Source organism: Bos indicus, chromosome 1 (assembly GCF_029378745.1).
Source record: "Bos indicus isolate NIAB-ARS_2022 breed Sahiwal x Tharparkar chromosome 1, NIAB-ARS_B.indTharparkar_mat_pri_1.0, whole genome shotgun sequence".
NCBI lineage: Eukaryota > Metazoa > Chordata > Mammalia > Artiodactyla > Bovidae > Bos > Bos indicus.
Genome location: NC_091760.1, coordinates 86,929,917 through 86,952,460, shown reverse-complemented (window position 1 = coordinate 86,952,460; position 22,544 = coordinate 86,929,917). Strand labels below are relative to the sequence as shown.

The window sequence follows — 22,544 nt, the reverse complement described above, 5'->3', positions numbered from 1 at the left end:
CACATTAATGTATTCTAGGCTTCAAATAGATCTCACCTGCCAAGATCTATTGAAAGCTCTCATTTTAGAATGTTGAAATAATTTCCCTCTGTCCTCTTATACACAGGTAAGCATATTTCTCTTTGGTCTCCAATGAACCTCAATATGTAACAAAAGAAGTCTGTGATTGGCACATGTGAATTTTCACAAATGAAGAAACCTAATAATCTGATATACAAGCTTATAAAATACATTGCTTTTCATATAATAGAAAATTTTCACTGGGTTCAGGACCTTCTCAATGACTGCCTGGCTGAGTTTTAAAGTCAGTGCTTGGTGGTAAATAAGTCAGCAAAACATATAGGGCTGAGATTTTTCCCAAACAAAAAAACAAAACCCCAAGAATACAGCCCTGCTCACACATGCGGCCAACCTTACTATTTATTAATTCAGCTAATTTCTTTTTAAATATCACTAGTTTTTAATTCTTTCTTCAGAAGGTTTATTTCATATAAAATTCACAGTCTTTAAGATTTCTAATAAGCTCCAATACTGTCCCATTTCATGTACTAACAGAAAATCATGCTTTCTGAGGGGAAACAGTCATAACATTTTTTTAAATAATGTTGTATGATTTGGACTCAAATACCACTCAAATCAAGATTGTTGCATGACGTTGTTACTCAGGATTTTAAACATACAACAGCACACTAAGGAAGCTGGATTCTATCCGAATATAAATGAAACCATACTTGAAACAGGCCTCTGCAAATGGGAGATTCTACAAGCACCTTGAGCTGCCCTTCCTTTTCCCCCATTAGACAAAAAAGAATAAAAGCAAGAAGTAGTGCCTACACAGTGCCTATGGTGATAGGTCACACAAATCATTTGGAGTTTTCAAAGAGGAAATAGCAAACTAGCCTATTCCAGTTCCTCAAAAATTGGCTTTAATGCTACCAGAGTGCCGAACAGATTTCGGTAGAAAGGGGGTGCCAGTGAAGTTAGTAAGGTGTTAGCATTTAGAAGCCCATTTACCAATAATGGTACCAAGCTGGGAGAGGTTAAAGAGACAGCAGATGCTGATGAAATATGTGTAATGAATGCAGACCACTGGGAGGGAATTGGATCACAAGCAAAAAATGATAGGCAGGTAGAAATCAGTTGTAAAACAAGGGCATTTTTCAAGATACATTTGCAATTTAAGAAAATACATGTGGATAGCAAACAGGGACAAGGACACAGTAGGCATTGGGAGGACATGGAATCTCAGAGGATCTACCTTTCAGAGATGACATCAAAGTTAAATGCTGGAAGTGAAGCAAATGGAGAATTAAGAGCTTAAAATAAAAAGAGGTTCAACAACTCAACAATCTAATTACAAATGTGATTACCTCAGAAATCACAGCTTTATTAAAAGCAGGACGAGCTCCTGCTCATCTGATCTCAAGAGTCTAATTTATTCACTATTACTAAATTTGCTGTAATTTTTTTAAAACTGAAACTAAATTTTACCTTCACACCTCTTTCTTCCTCCCTTAGCATGTCTTCCAAGTTGGTAGCTTTCTCCTCTACAGACATAGTTTTCTCAGTTATCTCCTTTAATTTTTTTCTTACAATCTGATTATGATTTTTAATTTTGCCTAACCTATAGAGAATTATGAGGAAAAAGCAGAAAACATGTCTAAAAGATATTTAATGCAAACAAACAAAAAACAGTTTATCCTAAGATTTCTTCATATAATGTGAAGCTTCTTTTGCCATAAACCTTTTAATACCAGCATATATTTAGTAGGTCATACAAATATTGCTCCTAAGGCTTTGTATTGAAAAACTCAGGAAAAATTGTTTAGGTTTAATAACTTAGTAGCTATAATTTTATAGTTATTGAACCAAAAAACCAATATTCAATAATTTTTCTAGAAATATTAAAAAACTACAAACATTCTTAGATATCTTTTTTCTTACCTTGCTGTTTCTTCATTAATGTCCATCTTTACTTTGGAAATATTTTTCCTCAGAGCTTCTAAATCACTGGAACTTCTATTCACAGTGGCTTTTAAAGAATCCAGCTATTTATTAGTTAACAGACAGAAATTATATATTTACTCTATATCTTATAATTCCATTTCTGAGAATTTTTATTCTGAACACATTCGTTTCTAACCTACATAACAGTGACAAACATAATAACCATGTTTCTGTAACATATTTAACAATTTTTCTTTTTGATCTGATAATAAATTTCAAATGAAAAAAAAAATTTCAAATGACTTATAAGATACTGACAAATTATAGAGATCTACATATATGAGTTAAAAGCACATAGAACAAAAGCTTCACAACATTGCATTTGGCAATGATTTCTTGGATATGACACCAAAGGCACAGACAATCAAAGAAAAATAGACAAGTTTGACTTCATTAAACTAAAAATTTTTGTACAGCAAAAGTAATATCAACAGAACAAAAAAGCAACACAAAGAATGAGGGGGAAGTAACTACAAATTATATATCTGATAAGGGACTAATATCCAGGATATATAGGGAACTTCTAAAATTCAACAACAACAACAAACAAGCCTGACTCAAAAATGGTCAAAGACCCTGAATAGATATTTCTGCAGAGAAGAGATACAAAAGGTAAATAAGCACATGAAAAAATGCTCAACATCATCAATCATTAGGTAAACAAAAATCAAAACTACATTGAAATACCATTTCACAACCATTAATACAGCTACCATCAAAAAAATCTCAAAATGAAAAGTGTGGATGAGGATGTGGAGAAATTGGAACCCTTGTGCACTGTTAGTGAAAATATCAAATAGTACTACCACTGTGTGGTAATTCTTCCAAAAATTAAAAATGTAATTATTGTTTGATCCAGCAATTCTGAGATAATTCTACACCCATGCTCACAGCAGCATTATTCATTATAGCCAAAACAGGAATGCAATCCAAGGTCATTGACAGGGGAATTGATAAGCAAAATATAGTATATACACACAATGGAATACTATTCAGCCTTAAAAAAACAAAATTTTGACATATGCTGTAACATGGATGACCCTTGAGGACATTATGCTAAGAAAAATAAGTGACATAGGCCAGCCAGGAAAAGACAAGTATTTTATGACTCCATTTATATGAGATACTTAGAGTAGCTAAAATTATAGAGACAGAATGTAGAATGGTGGTTTCCAGGGGCTGGGAGGACAGGGAAATGGGAAATTATTATTCAATGGGTACAGAGTTTCTGCTTTACAAGGAAAGAGTTATGAAGATGGTTGATAGTGATGGTTGTACAACATTAGCAATGTATTTAACACTAAACTGTCCATCTGAAGACAGTTAAGATGGTAAATTGTGTATGTATTTCACCACAATAAAAAAATTTTGAGAAAAAATGAAGTACGTTTACATGTTACAGCTTATAAGAACCTTGAAAACATTATGTAAGTAAAAAAAACCCTGACACAAAATGCATCATGTTGTATGATGTCCAAAATAGGTAAATCCACAGAGACAAAGTAGATCAGGAGTTGCCAGGGCCTGGGTGGGAGGAGGACAGGGACAGAAGGAAAGCCATTGCTAACGGGTATGAGATTTCTCTTTCAAAGACCAAAATACTCTAAAATTAGATAGTGATAATGGTTTCACAATTCTATAAAATACTAAAAATTATTGAATTGTATGCTTTAAGAGGGTGTATTTGATATGTGAATTCTATCTCAATAAATAAATTATAAATAAATGAATACCTGCATTTTTTTCTCCAACTGGTTTAAGCTTTAAAATTTTGGAGAATGAGTATTAGCAGTGACATTTAATTTATGTAAGAAATTCACTTTTTTGCTTTTGCAAGATCTTACTTATTCTCTTCAGATAGAAAAAACTTTCCTTCTTTATCAGAAATATAAAGTATAACAACTTATAAAATGAAATGCTCTGCAATGTTTCAAAAATTTCCCACCCAAATATCAGTAACTTCAGATAATATGGCCTCAAGGCACAAATTTCATAAAGATCCCTTTATTGCTAACTATGGGAATTGCTAACTCTACCCATGGAATAATCTAGTTGACATGTATGCTCAAAAGAAGAAAAGACCAAAGCAGAAGATTTTATTCTCTCTCTGTTTAAAGACATTATACCACTACATTGTCCCACTACTACACTGAAATGTTTTCCCTTAACAAGGTAAAACACTGAACTTCAACAGTAGTTTCTGCTAGAATTTGAGTGGTAAAACCACCATATACATGTGTCTCTGGAAAGACACTTCAAAATTTCACCAATGTCAATAATTCATCTTCACATTTATCCATTTTCCTTTATCTTATGATTTCCAGCCTAGACCTTTCAGAAGTCTTTTGCCTTGAGTCAATAACAAAACACCACGTGTGATAGGCAAGTTGAGCACTGCACAACACCAGGGGAACCCTTTATACCACCCATGATGTGAAGACAGCCCCCTGTTGCCTGTATCCAATCAAGGTTTCAATAGAAAGTGAAAGTGAAGTCACTTAGTTGTGTCCGATTCTTTACAACCCCATGGACTGTAGCCTACCAGGCTCCTTGGTCCATGGGATTTTCCAGGCAAGAATACTGGAGTGGGTTGTTGCCATTTCCTTCTCCAGGGGATCTTTCTGACCCAGGGATCGAACCCGTGTCTCCCTCATTGTAGGCAGACGCTTTACCATCTGAGCCACCAGGGAAGCCCTGCTGCTGCTGCTGCTAAGTCGCTTCAGTCGTGTCTGACTCTGTGAGACCCCAGAGACAGCAGCCCACCAGGCTCCCCTGTCCCTGGGATTCTCCAGGCAAGAACGCTGGAGTGGGTTGCCATTTCCTTCTCCAATGTATGAAAGTGAAAAGTGAAAGTGAAGTCTCTCAGTCGTGTCTGAGACCTAGACTCCTAGAGACCCCATGGACTGCAACCCACCAGGCTCCTCCATCCATGGGATTTTCCAGGCAAGAGTACTGGAGTGTATCCTAAGTTCAAGTTTCACAACAAGAAGGGATGTAACAAAAAGAACTAGAAGGCAGGTCCTTAACAAAGGAAAGCCTTTATGCTTATCTGTATAGTTAGTTGTTATAAACACACAAACCAGTCCTTTTAATTGACATACCTCATCCTTCAGCTGAATTCTATTAGCTTCATGACGTTGATATTCCGTTCTACATTTTAAAACTTTACGATCAGCAACAGAAATTTTTTTTTCATACTCTGTGTTATTCCCAATCTCATTTTCCAAAAACTTGATTTTTTCCTTAACCAGATTTTCTTTTTCTCTTATTTCCTGCTTTATCCTTGCTAATGCCTAGAATTTGAAATACATGTTAAATACATGTGTAATTAAAACTAAAAGGAATTCCGCTTTTATAGTACTTATTTTACCAAAATTTAAGGAGAGACTAATTTAAATGAATGAAATAAAATATTAGTACGCCACTAGTATCTATAAGCTCATATTTTTAAAGAACCCTATATTTTATTTCATCCATCTTGTACTTTGCTAAAGGGATAAGAAAAATGTCAGTCTTTCATCAAGAAAAGGTGACATCTAAAAAATAAAACAGTATTGAATAGTTTTCACATTTCAATGTAGTTTTCCAAGACCAGTGTAACAAGACCAGTTTTTTTTTTCATTTTTTGAGAATATTATTTTTGTTATTTGTTTCAATAGGAATATCTTCATCACTCAGGCTTCCTGCTGGTCATGGAGATACAAAATAACTAGAATATGCAACGTAATAACTGTGGTGTGGACAATGTACCATGGGAGCAAAAAGATGATGAAATCTACCCAAGAGAAATAATTAAAAGCATTACCTAAGAGGCTTCATTTGAGTCAGGCCTAAAAAGATAAGTGGGGATGCATAAATACTCTCACATGGTTAAAGTATAGGGTGGGAGGGCAAGGATGGAATGGGGGGATGTTAAGAAAGAGTGGATACAGATGACAGAGATGAAGGGTGGAAGGCAGAGGTTAGGGCCAAATGGTGAAGAATTCAACTTTTCCATTGCCACGTTAAGGAGAGTCAAGTTTTAAGCAATATGGAATAAAGATCTTAGAGTTGGGGAATAAAAAGATCATATGTGGTTTTTCAGGTGATTCTGATGACAGTATGTCAGATGAGTTGGAGAGAGAAGGAAAATTTACCCTAAGATATATTTCTTTCAAGTTTTCTGAAACAGAGTCTCACCAAACGACTAATCTCAGGAGACTGGGTCAGGGGAGGCTATGTTTCTGAAGTTGGTAAGTTTTAGAAATGGTACATGTAATATTGTACCTATTAGCATATTAAATCAATATACATCCAAAATTCACTGCATTTTAAAACACATTATAGATTTGTTTACTCTAGTATTCCCATCTATATAACAATTAATATTCTATAATTGTAACATTCTATATCTCTACAGTGTCCATTCAACCAAAGGATAGGTTAAAACTTCCTAAATTTGTATGTGTCAAATAATTATTCTAGAATTCCCTGCTTTATATTAATTTTTCTACCACTTACTCAGAAGCTTTAATTCCTACATTATAGGCATTAACAGAGCAATCTATTCACAGTTAAGTTTTCATGTAGGTGATACCACAGATCAAAAACACCACAAATCAAGAGCTAGTTGTTAAACATTTAGAGGCATCCCACTACCTATGGAACCACTTCTGAGCACCCTCCCTAGTCTTTTTCAATACATATAGCCAGAAGATGTCACCCTGTGATTAAGGAATCACTGAGGATGTAACCAGAGAGCTATAGGCTGTGGATTCCACCAAACCAGCAGGCTGAGTAACTTTAGCTACAGGGTTGTATGAGCATTCAGATTATGGATTTGCAGTCTTAGATCTTAGTCTTAGATGTGATCTACACAGAGGAAGCAGTCAGGACTTGATGTTTGAAACCAGTATAAAGCAAGAAAGAGAAACCAACATTAGTAGCAAGAAATAAGAGGAACTCAGAGTTAAGATTGGTTCTTCCAACTCCCCTCTAAGGAGGCATAAGCCATTTTGTTGATAAAATGATTACTCACAGAAATTTAAAATACAGAAATCACATTTTCATATAAGTTACACGTAACAAGTAAACCACATCCAGATATCAGAATTCCAAACTTCCAGTGACCTGAATTGCTTGCCAAATGCCTTTCCATGGAGTATACTCAGAATGGAAGTTCGCACATTTCTCATGTGCCTTCTTTCCTCCTCAATTCCTTCTCCCTCCCCAACTTCCCTAATCTTCCCATTTTCACTCACCACTATTTCACTCTTTAATGACTTCCCCAAAAAGTTCTCCTAAATTACCTCTGAAAGGAGCAAAGGTAACACTAGACGGGTGTTTAATCAGCATGGTGTTCCTCCCCTTCAGAGCTTTTACCCCATTCTGGATGGTAACTCAGTTTCAAAAGGGACAATTTATTGCAGTCAGGGTTTCTTTCCTGACTCTCCATCCTTCTTTCTTGGCTACCCATGAGGCTCATTTCCCTACACCTTTTGATTCACACAGAAACAGCACACATGTTAAATCCAAGGCATCGTGGACAACCATGTATATATGAGTCAAGGCATTGGCTTTGCTGCAATAAAGTTGTCTGTCGATTTTCTCTTGTTTCACATTTCAGAGATATTAGAATCCAGCCTTTGGCATTATATACCATAAGTAAATAACCTTCATAAAATCACATTTCCAAATAGATATAGAACCAGCTTTAGAAAACATTTACCAAAACTATTAGATCATGCTACAAAAGTGACTTTAAAATAATAGTGTGATTTAATTTGAAATGAATGAGTTAAATACAAAAAGAGATAAATACAGCTGAAAGTTGCAAGAACCAAACAACCACTTTACCACGGCACAGTTATCGATGTCTTTATCTCTCTTCTGCATCTGTTCTATTGTGCTTTCCCACTGTAGAATGAGTTTTTGCCTTTCATTATGAATCTTTCGAAAATCTTGGGCAGCTTTATCCAATTCTAACTGTAAAATGAAGACCAAATAATATTTCTGTGAATTTAAGTGCTTTTGTGAACATCATTTTGACAATTAAAAAACAAAAATCTTTACTAAACCAACCTGTACACTTAGAGTCTCTGCAAATTCATTGTCAAGTACCTTTCTTCTCTGATTACATTCCACAGTCAGTCTTTCTAATTGCAGGGTCAGGGCCTACAATGTAGTTACATACAAAAATATTCATAATTATCATTTTACTAACATAAAAGCTGTTAGACAGCATATCTCACATTAATATTATATTATATATATGCAAAGAGTCGGACACAACTGAGTGACTGAACTGAACTGAACTGATACATTTACATATTATATGACACATATTCATTTGACATCTAAAATAACTCAAAATAATATATATATATTCTTTATCTTCTAACTTCAATGGAAATCCAATTGTTTCTAAAAAGACTTTTAATACTTTTTAAAATGAGTTAGAAAAAAAGATTAAACAATAAATTTTCATTTAAGGTTATTTAAACTAATGCATGCAGTTTTAACCTGTTAGAAAACAGAATGTTTCATGATACTAATATATCACCAGATTTAATTACAAGTAGATTTTTAAGTAGTGGTTATAATAATAATTATATTATTTAATATATTATAATATATTAAATAATCAATAGCACTATAGTCTCAAATCAGCAAAAATTATCTGTAATATTCAAACTATTACACAAAATAAGTTAAAATATTAACACATAGTTCTAGTACAAGACTTAATTTTCTGAAATGCATTTGAGAAACCTTCTCAATCAGGATTCTTAACCTGGAGTCCAAAGATCCTTAAATGGTCAAAGGACTTTAGAGGAGCTATAAAACTTGCATCAGGATTGTGTAAGTATTGGAGTACATTCATTTTTCTAGAGAGAGGATAATTGGCTTTATTAGACCCAAAATGTTTAAGCACTGCTTTAAAATTATAAGTCCAATTTAAATTACAGGTTGCTTTACTATAGATTTAGAGAAAATCTAACACTACAATGTATAACATCTCACCCTAATTTTATTATCATCTTGCTGAGCATACTTCTGAAGAGTGAGAGCATCACTATCTTTATGAGCTGATTCTTCCAGCCAGGCCTCCAATGCTTGCTGGTCCCAGTTCATTTGACATTTCAAACCATCCAATTTTTGAGTAGTTTTAAATATGGAATTCTAATTTTCAAAGAGAGGGAACAGGGAGAAATAACAAAACATTATTTACTATACAAACTAAAATAAAACATAATATTACATATTTAAAAGGAAGAAAGAAATCTTGTCTCTGTCTCCAGTCTCCAGATGTATACAATATATCATATTTAATTATATAACTATCATACTGGTATTTCAATTCTTTAGTTCCAAAATAGAGGGAAGTGATTATCAAATTGAGAACAATAGTTGAATCAAAGTTTATTTAAAAAGACATTAGGGTATCTCCCCTAGAGCAATCCCATTAGTCACTCTACCAAAACTACCCAAGCAGATATGAAATTATAATAAAAATAATGTGCCTCATATGCTAACTCAAGCCCAAGACAAGTTCTCTTCAGCCCCATTTCCAATCAGATTGCTGTCTCTAAAAGATCTAGTATATAGAAATTTTGGAAGCACATTTAATTAAAATGAATATAGTAATTAAGGAGATAAAATATTTTTCAATGTATTTAACAAATTTAGATTCATAAAAGAAAACAGATCAATATACAAACAAATACAAATTACCATGATAAAATAAGTATGTATGTGTATATATAGGATTCCCTGGTGGCTCAGATGGTAAAGAATATGCCTGCAATGCAGGAGACCCAGATGTGTATATATATATATATATGTATATATATATATGTATGTATATATGTATATATATGTGTATATACTTATTGTATGTGTATATATTTATGTATAATATTATATTTATTATATATGTATCAGATCAGATCAGTCGCTCAGTCGTGTCTGACTCTTTGCAACCCCTTGAATCGCAGCACGCCAGGCCTCCCTGTCCATCACCAACTCCCAGAGTTCACTCAGACTCACGTCCATCAAGTCAGTGATGCCATCCAGCCATCTCATCCTCTGTCGTCCCCATCTCCTCCTGCCCCCAATCCCTCCCAGCATCAGAGTCTTTTCCAATGAGTCAACTCTTGGCATAAGGTGGCCAAAGTACTGGAGTTTCAGCTTTAGCATCATGCTTTCCAAAGAAATCCCAGGGCTGATCTCCTTCAGAATGGATTGGTTGGATCTCCTTGCAGTCCAAGGGACTCTGAAGAGTCTTCTCCAACACCACAGTTCAAAAGTATCAATTCTTCCACGTTCAGCCTTCTTCACAGTCCAACTCTCACATCCATACATGACCACAGGAAAAACCATAGCCTTGACTAGACGAACCTTTGTTGGCAAAGTAATGTCTCTGCTTTTGAATATGCTATCTAGGTTGGTCATAACTTTCCTTCCAAGGAGTAAGCGTCTTTTAATTTCATGGCTGCAGTCACCATCTGCAGTGATTTTGGAACCCAGAAAAATAAAGTCTGACACTGTTTCCACTGTTTCCTCATCTATTTCCCATGAAGTGATGGGACCGGATAAGAATATATATATATTTCCATATATACAAATACATTTCCATAAGTATATGCATAAGTAAAGAGAAGAATTGAATTTGGAAAGCACTCCCAACCAAGTAACTAAAAGCTAAGGAAAAGAGAAAAACAGATCAGATTATAGTACTTTAATATTAGAGTCACAGGTTGATAATATGAAAGGTAAAAATTCTGACTGAAAAATGAAATTCAAAATTATAAGTGACTTTTTAAATGTAGATTTTTAAAATGTAACATTTATAAATAAATTATGCCTAGTATGGTGTAATAGGCAGACAGCAGGGTACCTCACATATTGTAAGGCTCAATGACTATTTGGTAAGTGAACACTGAGAAAATAAATGTAATATTCTATCACTGTTGATTTAAATCACAGCTCCATGTGACTTTCATTGTCCAAAAAACAACATAAGTAAATGTCAGGAAACTAAATGTCTTTCCCATACAGAAAAAAAAAAAAAAATCAACGTTTATTTGCTGAAGGAAGAAGGAGCAATTGCACAAAATTTTAGGTAACAGTTCAACACATACTTCCTTATCATTCTTTTTTTCCCGTATTGAAGTTATCTCATTTTCCAGTCGTTGAATTTCATCCTTCACTCGTCCCAGTTCTCTTTCAGCAATCATCTTAAAATGTTCTTCACTTTCAATCTCATGATCCCTGGCTTTGCAAAGAGACTACAGAATAACATACAAAAGAGAAAGACTTTTTACATTTTAAAATTATAAAATAACTCTAAAACTAGACAAAAAATAACAAAGTTCCCTTTTGAAATGCTTAGATGACCTATTATTAATTCCACTCTCTGAAACTTGCACATTAGATTTTGTGATTCAGTGTAGGCAGTGCTGCTTACTAGTTGTGAGAAAGATAGTTCATGGAATGTGCTAGGAAAAAATATTGTCAGCAGTTTTATTTTGGTCTAGGGAAACTGTTGAAAACCAAAGTTTATATACTGAGACTTTAAAAGATATAATTCATTTATTTAAAAATAAGAAATTAATATTAAAATACTTAGGAAATGGTATGCTTATAAGAATTGACCACATATCCAATTAAGAGAAATACTTTTAAAATAATTATGTAAACAGTGATGGTTGTAAATATGCCTTAGAGTATGTTAACATACAATGATGCCTTTGTGTTGTTTTACTTAATAAAATTGTATTTGTTGCCTACTGATCTTTTAGGACTTCAAAATTATCACCAGTGGTATTGTTTTTACATTATTAAGGCTGTTAGTGTTGAAGGAAGTTTATTGTCTTTCATCTCTATTAGCCTACTTGAAGTTTGACTATAATGAAATACACCTTAAGACGATCTCTGCTTCTCAAATCCCCAACTCAGTGGTTTAGTAACTTGAGGAAAAGATGTTATCCTAAACTGTTTATAAATTACTAAATCACATCAGGATTCCAAAATCTTGGGATTGTTTTTAAAAGTTCAATAAATTTATAGCTTTCTAATGAGACTTGTAAAAACTCATGAAATAGTTACTTATCTATATTAATTATAAATTGGTATTAGAAACATGACTTGTTCAGTTTTAAGAATTACATATTTCTTCATAGAAACATAGATGTACTTAAAAAAAAAAAAGTTTGAATGAGAAGCTAGTAAAGTCTCCAATGCTGATTTACAGAACTTTTGGATTTTCTGGGCATCATCAGGGAAAGAGAGTCTTCACATGAATAGACTGTCCATAAAACAGATGCTTACTTAATTAATTACTCTAAGTTTTAATTTTTATTGTTTGTCCTAATATTTCTAAAATGCATTGTACTGTCCCTAGTCACCTGAGCTTCCTGAACATAAATTAACTTTTCTATTATCTCAGGATTGTTATTGTAAAATTCAGTCCTTAAACTATGCTAAAATATTGTGGTGTCCTTAGGACTACTGAAGTGTGTTGACAGTTTGCCTCCTCTCAAAATCACTCCAGGAAGTTGTGCTGAAGAATTTTAAAGTAGACAGAAACTCTATTATAATGTTTTATTAATCTGTTTCTACTTAGGCCATCACTTCTCTGCACTGCTGTCACTGCACCCTTCTCATATAATCAGCTGCCTAATATTATATCAGAGTGTCTGAATGATGATATCTCCTGATGAATTAATTGTTCCTTGAATTTGGTGGCAGTAGAGTTCCTAAAAATCTTTTTTTCTACCTACTTTCAGGTTTAAGCTTATGTTCATAATCATTTAGTTATGTGAAACTTTCTTATTATATCTCTAAAATCAAATCACAGATGTAAATGCAATGTGAAATGTTCCATGACTACACATGATACACTCAATGTGAATTTCAATCAGTATTGTACCTGGGTAAACAAGAACTCTTGCTTAACATTTTTGAAGTGAGAAGTCATAGCATTAATTCGATCTTCATAGTCACGGAGCTGATCTTGCATGCTTGACCTTTCATCTTGCAGCTTTGATAACTGTAAATAATAAATGCTATGATCAACCAAAGTCCTACTAAGTTTTTACCATATTAAAAATATAAAATCAAAAGAAAATAAAATTTTCATTTACTTTGCTTCTTTCAATATCCATTTGAATTTCTAAAATCTACTGATCTTTTAAATGTTATAAAATACTGTTGTGATTTAGAGATAGCTGTGGGAAAATTAGCACCATAATATGTGAACCGTGAACTTCCAGATGTTCCAGCTGGTTTTATAAAAAGGCAGAGGAAACAGATCAAATTGCCAACATCCACTGGATCATTGAAAAAGCAAGAGAGTTCCAGAAAAACATCTATTTCTGCTTTATTGACTATGCCAAAGCCTTTGACTGTGTGGATCACAATAAACTGTGGACAATTCTTCAAGAGATGGGAATACCAGACCACCTGACCTGCCTCTTGAGAAACCTATATGCAGGTCAGGAAGCAACAGTTAGAACTGGACATGGAACAACAGACTGGTTCCAAATAGGAAAAGGAATATGTCAAGGCTATATTGTCACCTTGCTTATTTAACTTCTATGCAGAGTACATCATGAGAAACGCTGGGCTGGAAGAGGTACAAGCTGGAATCAAGATTGCCAGGAGAAATATCAATAACCTCAGATATGCAGATGACATGACCCTTATGGCAGAAAGTGAAGAGGAGAGTGAAAAAGTTGGCTTAAAGCTCAACATTCAGAAAACTAAGATCATGGCATCTGGTCCCATCACTTCATGGGAAATATATGGGGAAACAGTGGAAAGTGTCAGACTTCACTTTTCTGGGCTCCAAAATCACTGAAGATGGTGATTGCAGCCATGAAATTAAAAGACACTTACTCCTTGGAAGGAAAGTTATGACCAACCTAGATAGCATATTCAAAAGCAGAGACATTACTTTGCCAACAAAGGTCCGTCTAGTCAAGGCTATGGTTTTTCCTGTGGTCATGTATGGATGTTAGAGTTGTGAAGAAAGCTGAGCGCCGAAGAATTGATGCTTTTGAACTGTGGTATTGGAGAAGACTCTTGAGAGTCCCTTGGACTGCAAGGAGATCCAACCAGTCCACTCTGAAGGAGATCAGCCCTGGGTGTTCATTGGAAGGAATGATGCTAAAGCTGAAACTCCAGTACTTTGGCCACCTCATGTGAAGAGTTGACTCATTGGAAAAGACTCTGATGCTGGGAGGGATTGGGGGCAGGAGGAGAAGGGGACGACAGAGGATGAGATGGCTGGATGGCATCACCGACTCGATGGACATGAATTTGAGTAAACTCTGGGAGTTGGTGATGGACAGGGAGGCCTGGCTGCTGTGATTCATGGGGTCACAAAGAGTCGGACATGACTGAGATACAGAACTGAACTGAAGAAGAGGAAGAAAGACCAGAACTCACTCTATCTTAGCCATGTGAGAACACAGCCAGAAGGCAGCCATCTACAGGCCAGAAAGAGGGCTCTCGCCCAATATATTCACCTAATATGGCACCCTGATATTGACTTCTAGCCCTCAAAATTTTGAGAAATAAATGTCTGTTTTTTATTGAGTCTATGTTGTTTCAGTATAGCAACCCAAGCTAAGACACTGATTTAAATATAAAGGAATTTAAAACTACAAGTTTTCTCTAAGATTTTTGCTGTTTTTCATTCCATGGACAGAGGAACCTGGTGGGCTACAGTCCATGAGGTCCAAAGAGCTGGACATGAATGAGAACACATGGATGTGGGTACAAAATAGTTTCCTTTTACTGTTTTCTAAAAGGTGATTTTTTTCACTTTCAATTTCTCTTTAATATAAAGCTATCCAGATGCTGAGGGGCAGGGAAGCCTTGCGTGCTACAATCCAAGGGGGGACAAAGAGTTGGACATGACTGGGTGACTGAACAACAACAACAATTCAGAATACATTTCTGAGAAACTTGCCTAAGCATTTAAGATGTCTATCTTAGTCAGCTCAGACTGCCATAACAAAAAATCATAGACTGGGTGGCTAAAACAATGGAAGTTTATTTCTCACGATTATGGAGGCTAGGAGGTCCAAGATCAAAGCACCAGTCAATTTGGTTTCACTGAAATTTTTCTTCCTGACTTGCAAATGACTGCCTTCTCACTGTGCCCTCACATGACAGAAAGAGCCCTGGTCTCTCTTTCTCTTCTTACAAGAGCACTAATCCCAGTGCAATCCCCTCTCCCCTATATCTTGTTGTCATTGTTCAGTGGCTCAGTTATGTCCAACTCTTTGCAACCCCATGGACTGCAGCATGTCAGGCTTCCCTGTCCTTCACGATCTCCCAGAGTTTGCTCAAACTCAAATCCATTGAGTTGATGATGCCATCCAACCATCTCAACCTCTGTTGTCCCCTTCTCCTCCTGCCCTCAATCTTTCCCAGTATCAGGGCATCGGGGTCTTTTCCAATGAATTGGCTCTTTGCATCCGGTGACCAAAGTATTGGAGCCCTCCCCGCCCATCTAGAACTCCCAAAGGCCCTACCTCTAAAGACCACGGTCTCTCTTACTCTTCTGATTGTTCAGTCATCCAGTCATGTCCATCTATTTGCAACCCCATGAACTGCAGCACACCAGGCTTCCCTGTCCCTCATCATCTCTCGGAGTTTGCCCAAACTCATATTCATTGTATCAGTGATGCCATCCTGGCATTTCACGCTCTGATACCCTCTTCTCCTTCTGCCCTCAATCCTTCCCAGCAACAGGGACTTTTCCTATGAATTGTCCATTCACATGAGATGACCAAAATACTGGAGCTTCAGCTTCAGCAACAGTCCTTCCAGTGAATATTCAGGGTTGATCTCCCTTAAGATTGACTGGTTTGATCTCCTTGCAGTCCAAGGGACGTATAAGAGTTTTCTCCAGTACCACAGTTTGAAGGTATCAATTCTTTGGCATTCTGCCTTCTTTATAGTTCAGTTTTCACAACCGTATGTGACCACTGGAAAGACCATAGCCTAGACTATACAGACCTTTGTCGGCAGAGTAATGTCTGTTTTTCAACACACCGTCTAGGTTTGTCACTGCTTTCCTGCCAAAAAGCAAACGTCTTCTGATTTCATGGCTGCAGTCACTGTCTGCAGTGATTTTGGAGCCCAAAAAGAGGAAATCTATCACTACTTCCACATTTTCCCCCTCTATTTGCCACGCAGTAATGGGGCCAGATGCCATGATCTTAGTTTTTTTAATATTTAGTCTTAAGCCAGCTTATCACTCTCCTCCTTCACCCTCATCAAGAGGCTCTTTAGTTCCTCTTTGCTTTCTGCCATCAGCACATATCTGAGGTTGTTGAGGTCCTGCTTATCTTGATTTCAGTTTATAATTCACCCAGCCCAGCATTTCTCATGATACGCTCAGCGTATAGGTTAAATAAACAGGTGACAGCAGACAGCCCTGTCGTACTTCTTTCTCAATCTTGAACCAATCAGTTGTTCCATACAGGGTGCTAACTGTTGCTTCTTGACCCACATACAGGTTCCTAAAGAGGTAGGTAAGATGGTCTGGTATTCCCATCTCTCTAAGAGCTTTCCACAGTTTGTCATGATCCATACAGTCAAAGGCTTTAGCATGGTCGATGAAATAGAGTTAGATGTTTTTCTGAAATTCCCTTGCTTTCTCTATAATCCAGCAAATGTTGGCAATTTGATTTCTAGTTCCTCTTCCTTTTCTAAACCCAACTTGGACATCTGGAAGTTCTTGGTTTGCATAATGCTGAAGCCCAGCCTGTAAGATTTTAAGCATGACCTTACTAGCATGGGAGATGAGTGCAATCGTCCGATGGTTAGCAGATTCTTTGATACTACCCTTCTGGTGATTGGCATGAGGATCAACCTTTTCCAGATCTCCTTCCTCTTTTTATAAGAACACTAATCCCAGTCCCCACCCCATCTAGACCACATCCAAACCTAATTGCCTCCCAAAGACCCCACCTCTAAAGACTATCACATTGGGAGTTAGGGCTTCAGCATATGAATTACTGAGAGAGGAACACAAACATTCAGTCCGTAATAATGGAGAGTAATCTTTTAAACTGTTTATTATTAATTCTGTTGGCTTATGATCAGAAAATGTGACTTATAAAATTTTTATCATTAATTTTTAATTGTTGTAAATACTTATAGCATAAAATTTACCATTTTAAACATTTTTCAGTGTATATTAAGTACAATGGCATTACGTATATCCACACATTGTACAACCATCACTACCATCCATTTCCAAAAACTTTTCATCCTTCCAAACTGAAATTCTGTATCCATTAAATACTAATCCCACATCTTTTTTACCTCCAGCCCCTGGAAATCACCATTCTAATTTATGTCTATGAATTTGACTATCTAGGTTACCTCATATAGGTGGAATCATACCTTTGGTAATCATATCTTACCAAACCATATCACGTATTTGTCCTTATGTGTCCAGCTTATTTCACTTAGCATACTGTATTTAAGGTTAATCGTTCATTTTTAGGTTTTTGCTCTGGTCTAGTAACATAATGTACCTTTGTAAATGTTTTATGAACATATTATACTTAAAGGATGTATGTTCTCTTTGTTTTTACTTTTGTTGTGTTATTCATATATTGTATATCTTTATTTTTGTCTATTGTGTGTGTGTGTGTGTGTGTGTGTGTGTGTGTGTGCGCGCGCACGCTCAGTCACTCAGTCATGTCCCACTCTTTGTGACCACACAGACTGTAGCACACCAGGTTCCTTTGTCCACGGAATTTTTCCAGCAAGAATACTGGAACATGTTTTTATTTTCTACTCCGGAGATCTTCCCAACCCAGGGATCAAATCTGGGTTTCTTGTGTCTCCTGCACTGGCAGGCAGATTCTTTACCGCTGCGCCACCTGGAAGTCCAGATATTGAAGTACCTCACTGCATATTTTTGTCAAGGTCTACTAGCATTTATAATAGCTTTTACTATTATGTATTTGGCTGTTGTGTTGTTTGGTACTTTATCACTTTTCTTTGTCAATTATGACTTTTATCATTGCATAATTAACCCAAAACAAAAGAATCTGCTTTTCAAATTAAAGCATAATGATTAATTCTCCACAACTTGATAATTCCTTCCCCATAGAGCTCCCAAACAACATTTTACTGCCACTTTCTTAAATATAAAAGGATATGCAAGGATCACCAACTACTTATTGAAAACTTACATAATGTATGGGACATCAGGATAAAAAGATTCCAAAGAAAACAGATAATTCAGGACAAAAAAGACAAGAACTAAAGACACACACATACATACACACTTAGATTGTAATTGATAATATACTCCTAAAACAAGACCATGTGACACAAAAAAGCAACAAGCACATAACCTGAAAATTAAAAATATGATGATATAGTTGCCAAAATTAAAACTGCTATGTAAAGATGAAACAAAACTCTAAAAGCTTCCAGAAAATGAAAAAGTAAACTACAAAGAAATGGAAATGAATTTAAAAAAATAATACCTGAAAATCATTTTAATGTACGATTATTCACCATCAACACTGCTTGAAAGACAATAGGGCAAAATTCTTGATAAATTCTGTGGAAATTTTATTTTTAATCTAGGATTTTCTATCCAGCCAAATTACCATCAAATGTGAAGATAAATAAAAATATTTTCAGATTCAGAGTGTTTACCTCACATAGACACTTCTTAGGGAGACACAAGAAAGTAGTTCATCAAAATAAGGGAATGACTCAAGAACAAATGAAGATATATGATGTAGGAAATAGACCATCAACCAAGTAAAGGAATAAAGTGAATTCACAAGTTAACAGCTGGGAAATAGGCTTTTGGAAAAACAGTCCACTTTGGGAAACACAGGATTCCAGGAGGAAGTAGTAAGGCAGAGAGAGAGTATCCTGATGATCCGATACTATGATTTAAGGAATATAAAGTTAAAGCAGGCAGTGCAAGGAACCAGACAGGCAAAGCACAGACTGTGGGCCCTTTTTGAAACAATCACACATGAACAGTATCCAACCAGTCAAAAGATGAATCAAAAGTGAAAACTTCAAAATAAGATAAACTTAGTAAAGTAGCTGTATCAAAGACCATTAAATCATATTAAATATAAAATTAAGACTAAACACTTGTAGTAAATTAAGAGCATTGAATACAATGCAAATAAAATAAACCTTGATATATAAAAATAATAAAACCACTATTTTTAATGGAGAAAAGAAGGTAGCAGAAAGGGTAGGAGGGCTAATCTCTTCATTTCAAAGATGCAAAATGAAAGATCAGGGAGTCAACTCATACTGTCTACAAATGAAGCAAAGAAATTTTTAGAAACACTTAATTTAACCATTTCATTTTTTTAATTTAGTTTTTCTTAATGTTACAGAAATTTTTTTGCAACCACTATCTCTTATAACCAAGTAACACTCACTGATAGTCAACAATTTCTTTCATTTTCTCCTCTTAAACACAAGTAAAATTAAATTTCTATGCTAAAAATAGCACATAGGATCTTATTTTTATAATACTCCTGTCTTTTTTGTCTATATACCTGTAGATCATGATGTCTAGGATATTTGTTTAAGCCATGATAGTCACATCTATGGTCAACAGTGAGTATTCTGGGGAGAGAATATCTTGTATTTTTTATTTTATACCCTTTTCTTCTGTTTGAATATTTTAAACTTTCAAGAGTTGCTTTTTTAATATCAGAGTTTATTAGGTGACGTGATTGTGGTCCTCATTATTCTTTAATTGTTCTTTAATATTTTTAAAAATAGCTAATTCAAGTAATAAATATTTAAAATCCTGTAAGACATATTATGGCAATAATACCCAAAAAGAACATTTTAATGGAACTTAACCTATATTAATGTCCTTAGAGCAGTATAACAACCTTGTGAAATGATTATTTTACTTATCTCCAGTTTACATAAGAAGAAACTGACTCAATGCTGATATACAGGATCTGAACCCAGGACTGGATACTTATTAACATTATTATTCCTCAGTATTCAGTGCTAGATCTCTTATATTTCCTAATGTAGTTCTTCACTTAAAAAGCAAAATCTGAAACCATCTAGATAGATATAAGTAAATAAGTAATAATATTTTTAAAAATATATTTTCAAGAAGCAGAACGGAGGATTTTCATTTTCATTTCTCAGAGGAGATAAGACCTCGTCTTCCATTCTCTAAAGCAGTGTAAGCATCATAGGTTCTTCTTGGACTCTTTCACACAACACATTGCCATGTGATAGAACTTTAGACTGACTGCTCAAGGTCTTTAAAAGTTTCCTGATCTGGTTACAGTTTTTATTTTTAACAACTACCACGCTTTGGTTGCAAGCTGGTTAAAATACTCCTTTGTTGTTGTTTAGTCACCAAGTCCTGTCCAACTCTTTGCGACCCCCATGAACTACACCCACCAGGCTTCTCTGTCCACGGAAGGATTTCTCAGGCAAGAATACTGGAGTGGGTTGCTATTGCTTCTCCATGGGATCTTCTGGACCCAGGGATGGAACAGCCTCTCCTCCATTGGCAGGCGAATTCTTTACCGCTGAGCAACCAGGGAATCCCCCAAATACGCCCTTGTAACGTAAAATATTTTTATACCGTTCTGTGACAACTTAATCCTCACTTTGAAAAGCTGTAAACTGCACAATGTACATACTTACTAGAACATCCCTCTTGAAAACATCTCCTCGAATCACTTCAAATATCATAGGAAGAAACTCAAAAAGAAAAGTTAACCATACGTGTTTTGTTTGCAAACATCCGCAAATAACTGTTGCTACGCAAATCTCAGAAGTCACTTTGCAAACCGCGCTTAATTCTGAGGCAGGAAAAAGCCGGTGCTTTTTTCCTCTACTACTCAGGAGGTTGCAAATGAATGCAAGAAGTGGAAGAGAAGGGAGCAAAGATTCAAACTTTATAGTCGTGTATACCAATTATCATTTCAATGGATTGATTGATATCAACGCTTAGCAAGAACCGAAAAGGGCTAGCAGATGAGCAAAGAAAGAGATGGTACCGAAGAGGTAAACCGAGAAAAGATGGCATTAGGGAAGGAACGAGAGAAATAAAAGAGTTTGGGTATTTCTGCCAACCAGAAAAGTTCCCCCAAAGGCCCCCTCTCCCCTCGCCCGCCCACCTCGCCTTCTTCACCTGATCCTTACCTGCTCTTCCAGTGTCTTGTTCTCCTCGTTCGCCACCGGGATAGCGAACCCATCCTCCCAGCGCAGCTCCGCCAGGAATTCACTACTCATGATGACAAATAGATAGGGGACCTCAGAAAAAGTGCAGAAGAAAGAGCCACCTTCTCATTTCACCCGTGAGCGGCACCTGAGGCAACCCCAGGAAATCGCAAAGCTCCGGAGAAGTTGCTACTCGAGCTCTAGCAACCGTTTCGCGCCCTTAGTTACCAAACCGGAAGCGCTCACGTCCTGAGGCAAAACTTCCGGTCGAGAACACTGTCCCTGAATCCAGGGCAACTTTTTCTTCTTGAGCACCCAGGGAAGAGAATCAATTTACTCTTCCAGAGGTTCCTTCGGAGAAGGCAATGGCACCCCACTCCAGCACTCTTGCCTGGAAAATCCCATGGACGGAGGAGCCCGGTGGGCCGCAGTCCATGGGGTCGCTAAGAGTTGGACACGACTGAGCGACTTCACTTTCACTTTTCACTTTCATGCGTTGGAGAAGGAAATGGCAACCCACTCCAGTGTTTTTGCCTGGGGAATCCCATGGACAGGGGGAGCCTGTTGGGCTGCCGTCTATGGGGTCGCACAGAGTCGGACACGACTGAAGCGACTTAGCAGCAGCAGTAGCCGCAGAGTTTCCGTGGGGTTGCCAGGTGCCGGCATAACAGTCCTTCAACGTGCGGCTCGAGTCCCGGGGGCTGTAAACTCCGGCGCCTGCGGTCTCCCGGGGCCCGCAAGGCACGGATCCGCACTGCGCCAGGCGGCAGATGAAAGCTGACGAAAAGAATGTTCAAGTGGCGTTTAAGTTTCATTCGTAGGTGAAATCTCGGTAGACTGAAGTAGACAGGGATTTTGAAGCAGAATTAACTCCCTGGAAACATTGCTGGATGTTTTGATCCTCGTCTGTTTTAACTTCTGGTCTTCCAGCTTACAATCTTAGCTAACCGCAGACGTGAGCTGCGCAGAGGTGGCTGACTTGCAGCGCAGAGTTCCTACACCTTTATTTTCTTTACATTTTCATTTGTTAACATGTGTAAAATCTTTAATTCCGCACAAAAACTTGTATTGTTTCCTAATCTCAAAAAAGGAGATCTAGAATGGCCAACACGTCAATTAACTCATTTGGATTACCTACTTGGCACCGATAGGTGTTTGAGTTTATGCCCTGTGTTGTAGAGCTTCTCAGAACTGGAAAGGACAAAACAGTAAACTAATTTAATCCCTTCAGTTCCTAGATAATAAACTGAAGCTCCCTGAAGTGAAGGGGTAACTGGACGGAACCAGAAAGAACCTAAACTAAGATACAGGTCTCAAACTATGCTTTCTGCAAT

At 36.3% G+C, this 22,544-nt stretch overlaps 1 protein-coding gene across 1 annotated transcript in view; it reads right to left on the bottom strand.

Moving 5' to 3' along the window:
* The window catches only part of CCDC39 (coiled-coil domain 39 molecular ruler complex subunit), a 52,364-nt gene extending 30,924 nt beyond the window's left edge, over positions 1-21,440 (bottom strand). The window contains exons 1-9 of the mRNA XM_019959271.2: positions 21,193-21,440; positions 12,920-13,039; positions 11,130-11,276; positions 9,010-9,168; positions 8,068-8,160; positions 7,843-7,971; positions 5,109-5,300; positions 1,945-2,048; positions 1,492-1,624 (exon numbers count right to left, since the gene is read on the bottom strand). Coding sequence (XP_019814830.2) covers positions 1,492-1,624; positions 1,945-2,048; positions 5,109-5,300; positions 7,843-7,971; positions 8,068-8,160; positions 9,010-9,168; positions 11,130-11,276; positions 12,920-13,039; positions 21,193-21,282 — 1,167 coding nt within the window. The 5' untranslated portion in view covers positions 21,283-21,440. The remainder of the gene's footprint in view (positions 1-1,491; positions 1,625-1,944; positions 2,049-5,108; positions 5,301-7,842; positions 7,972-8,067; positions 8,161-9,009; positions 9,169-11,129; positions 11,277-12,919; positions 13,040-21,192) is intronic.
* Between the last annotated feature and the right edge of the window lie 1,104 nt (positions 21,441-22,544).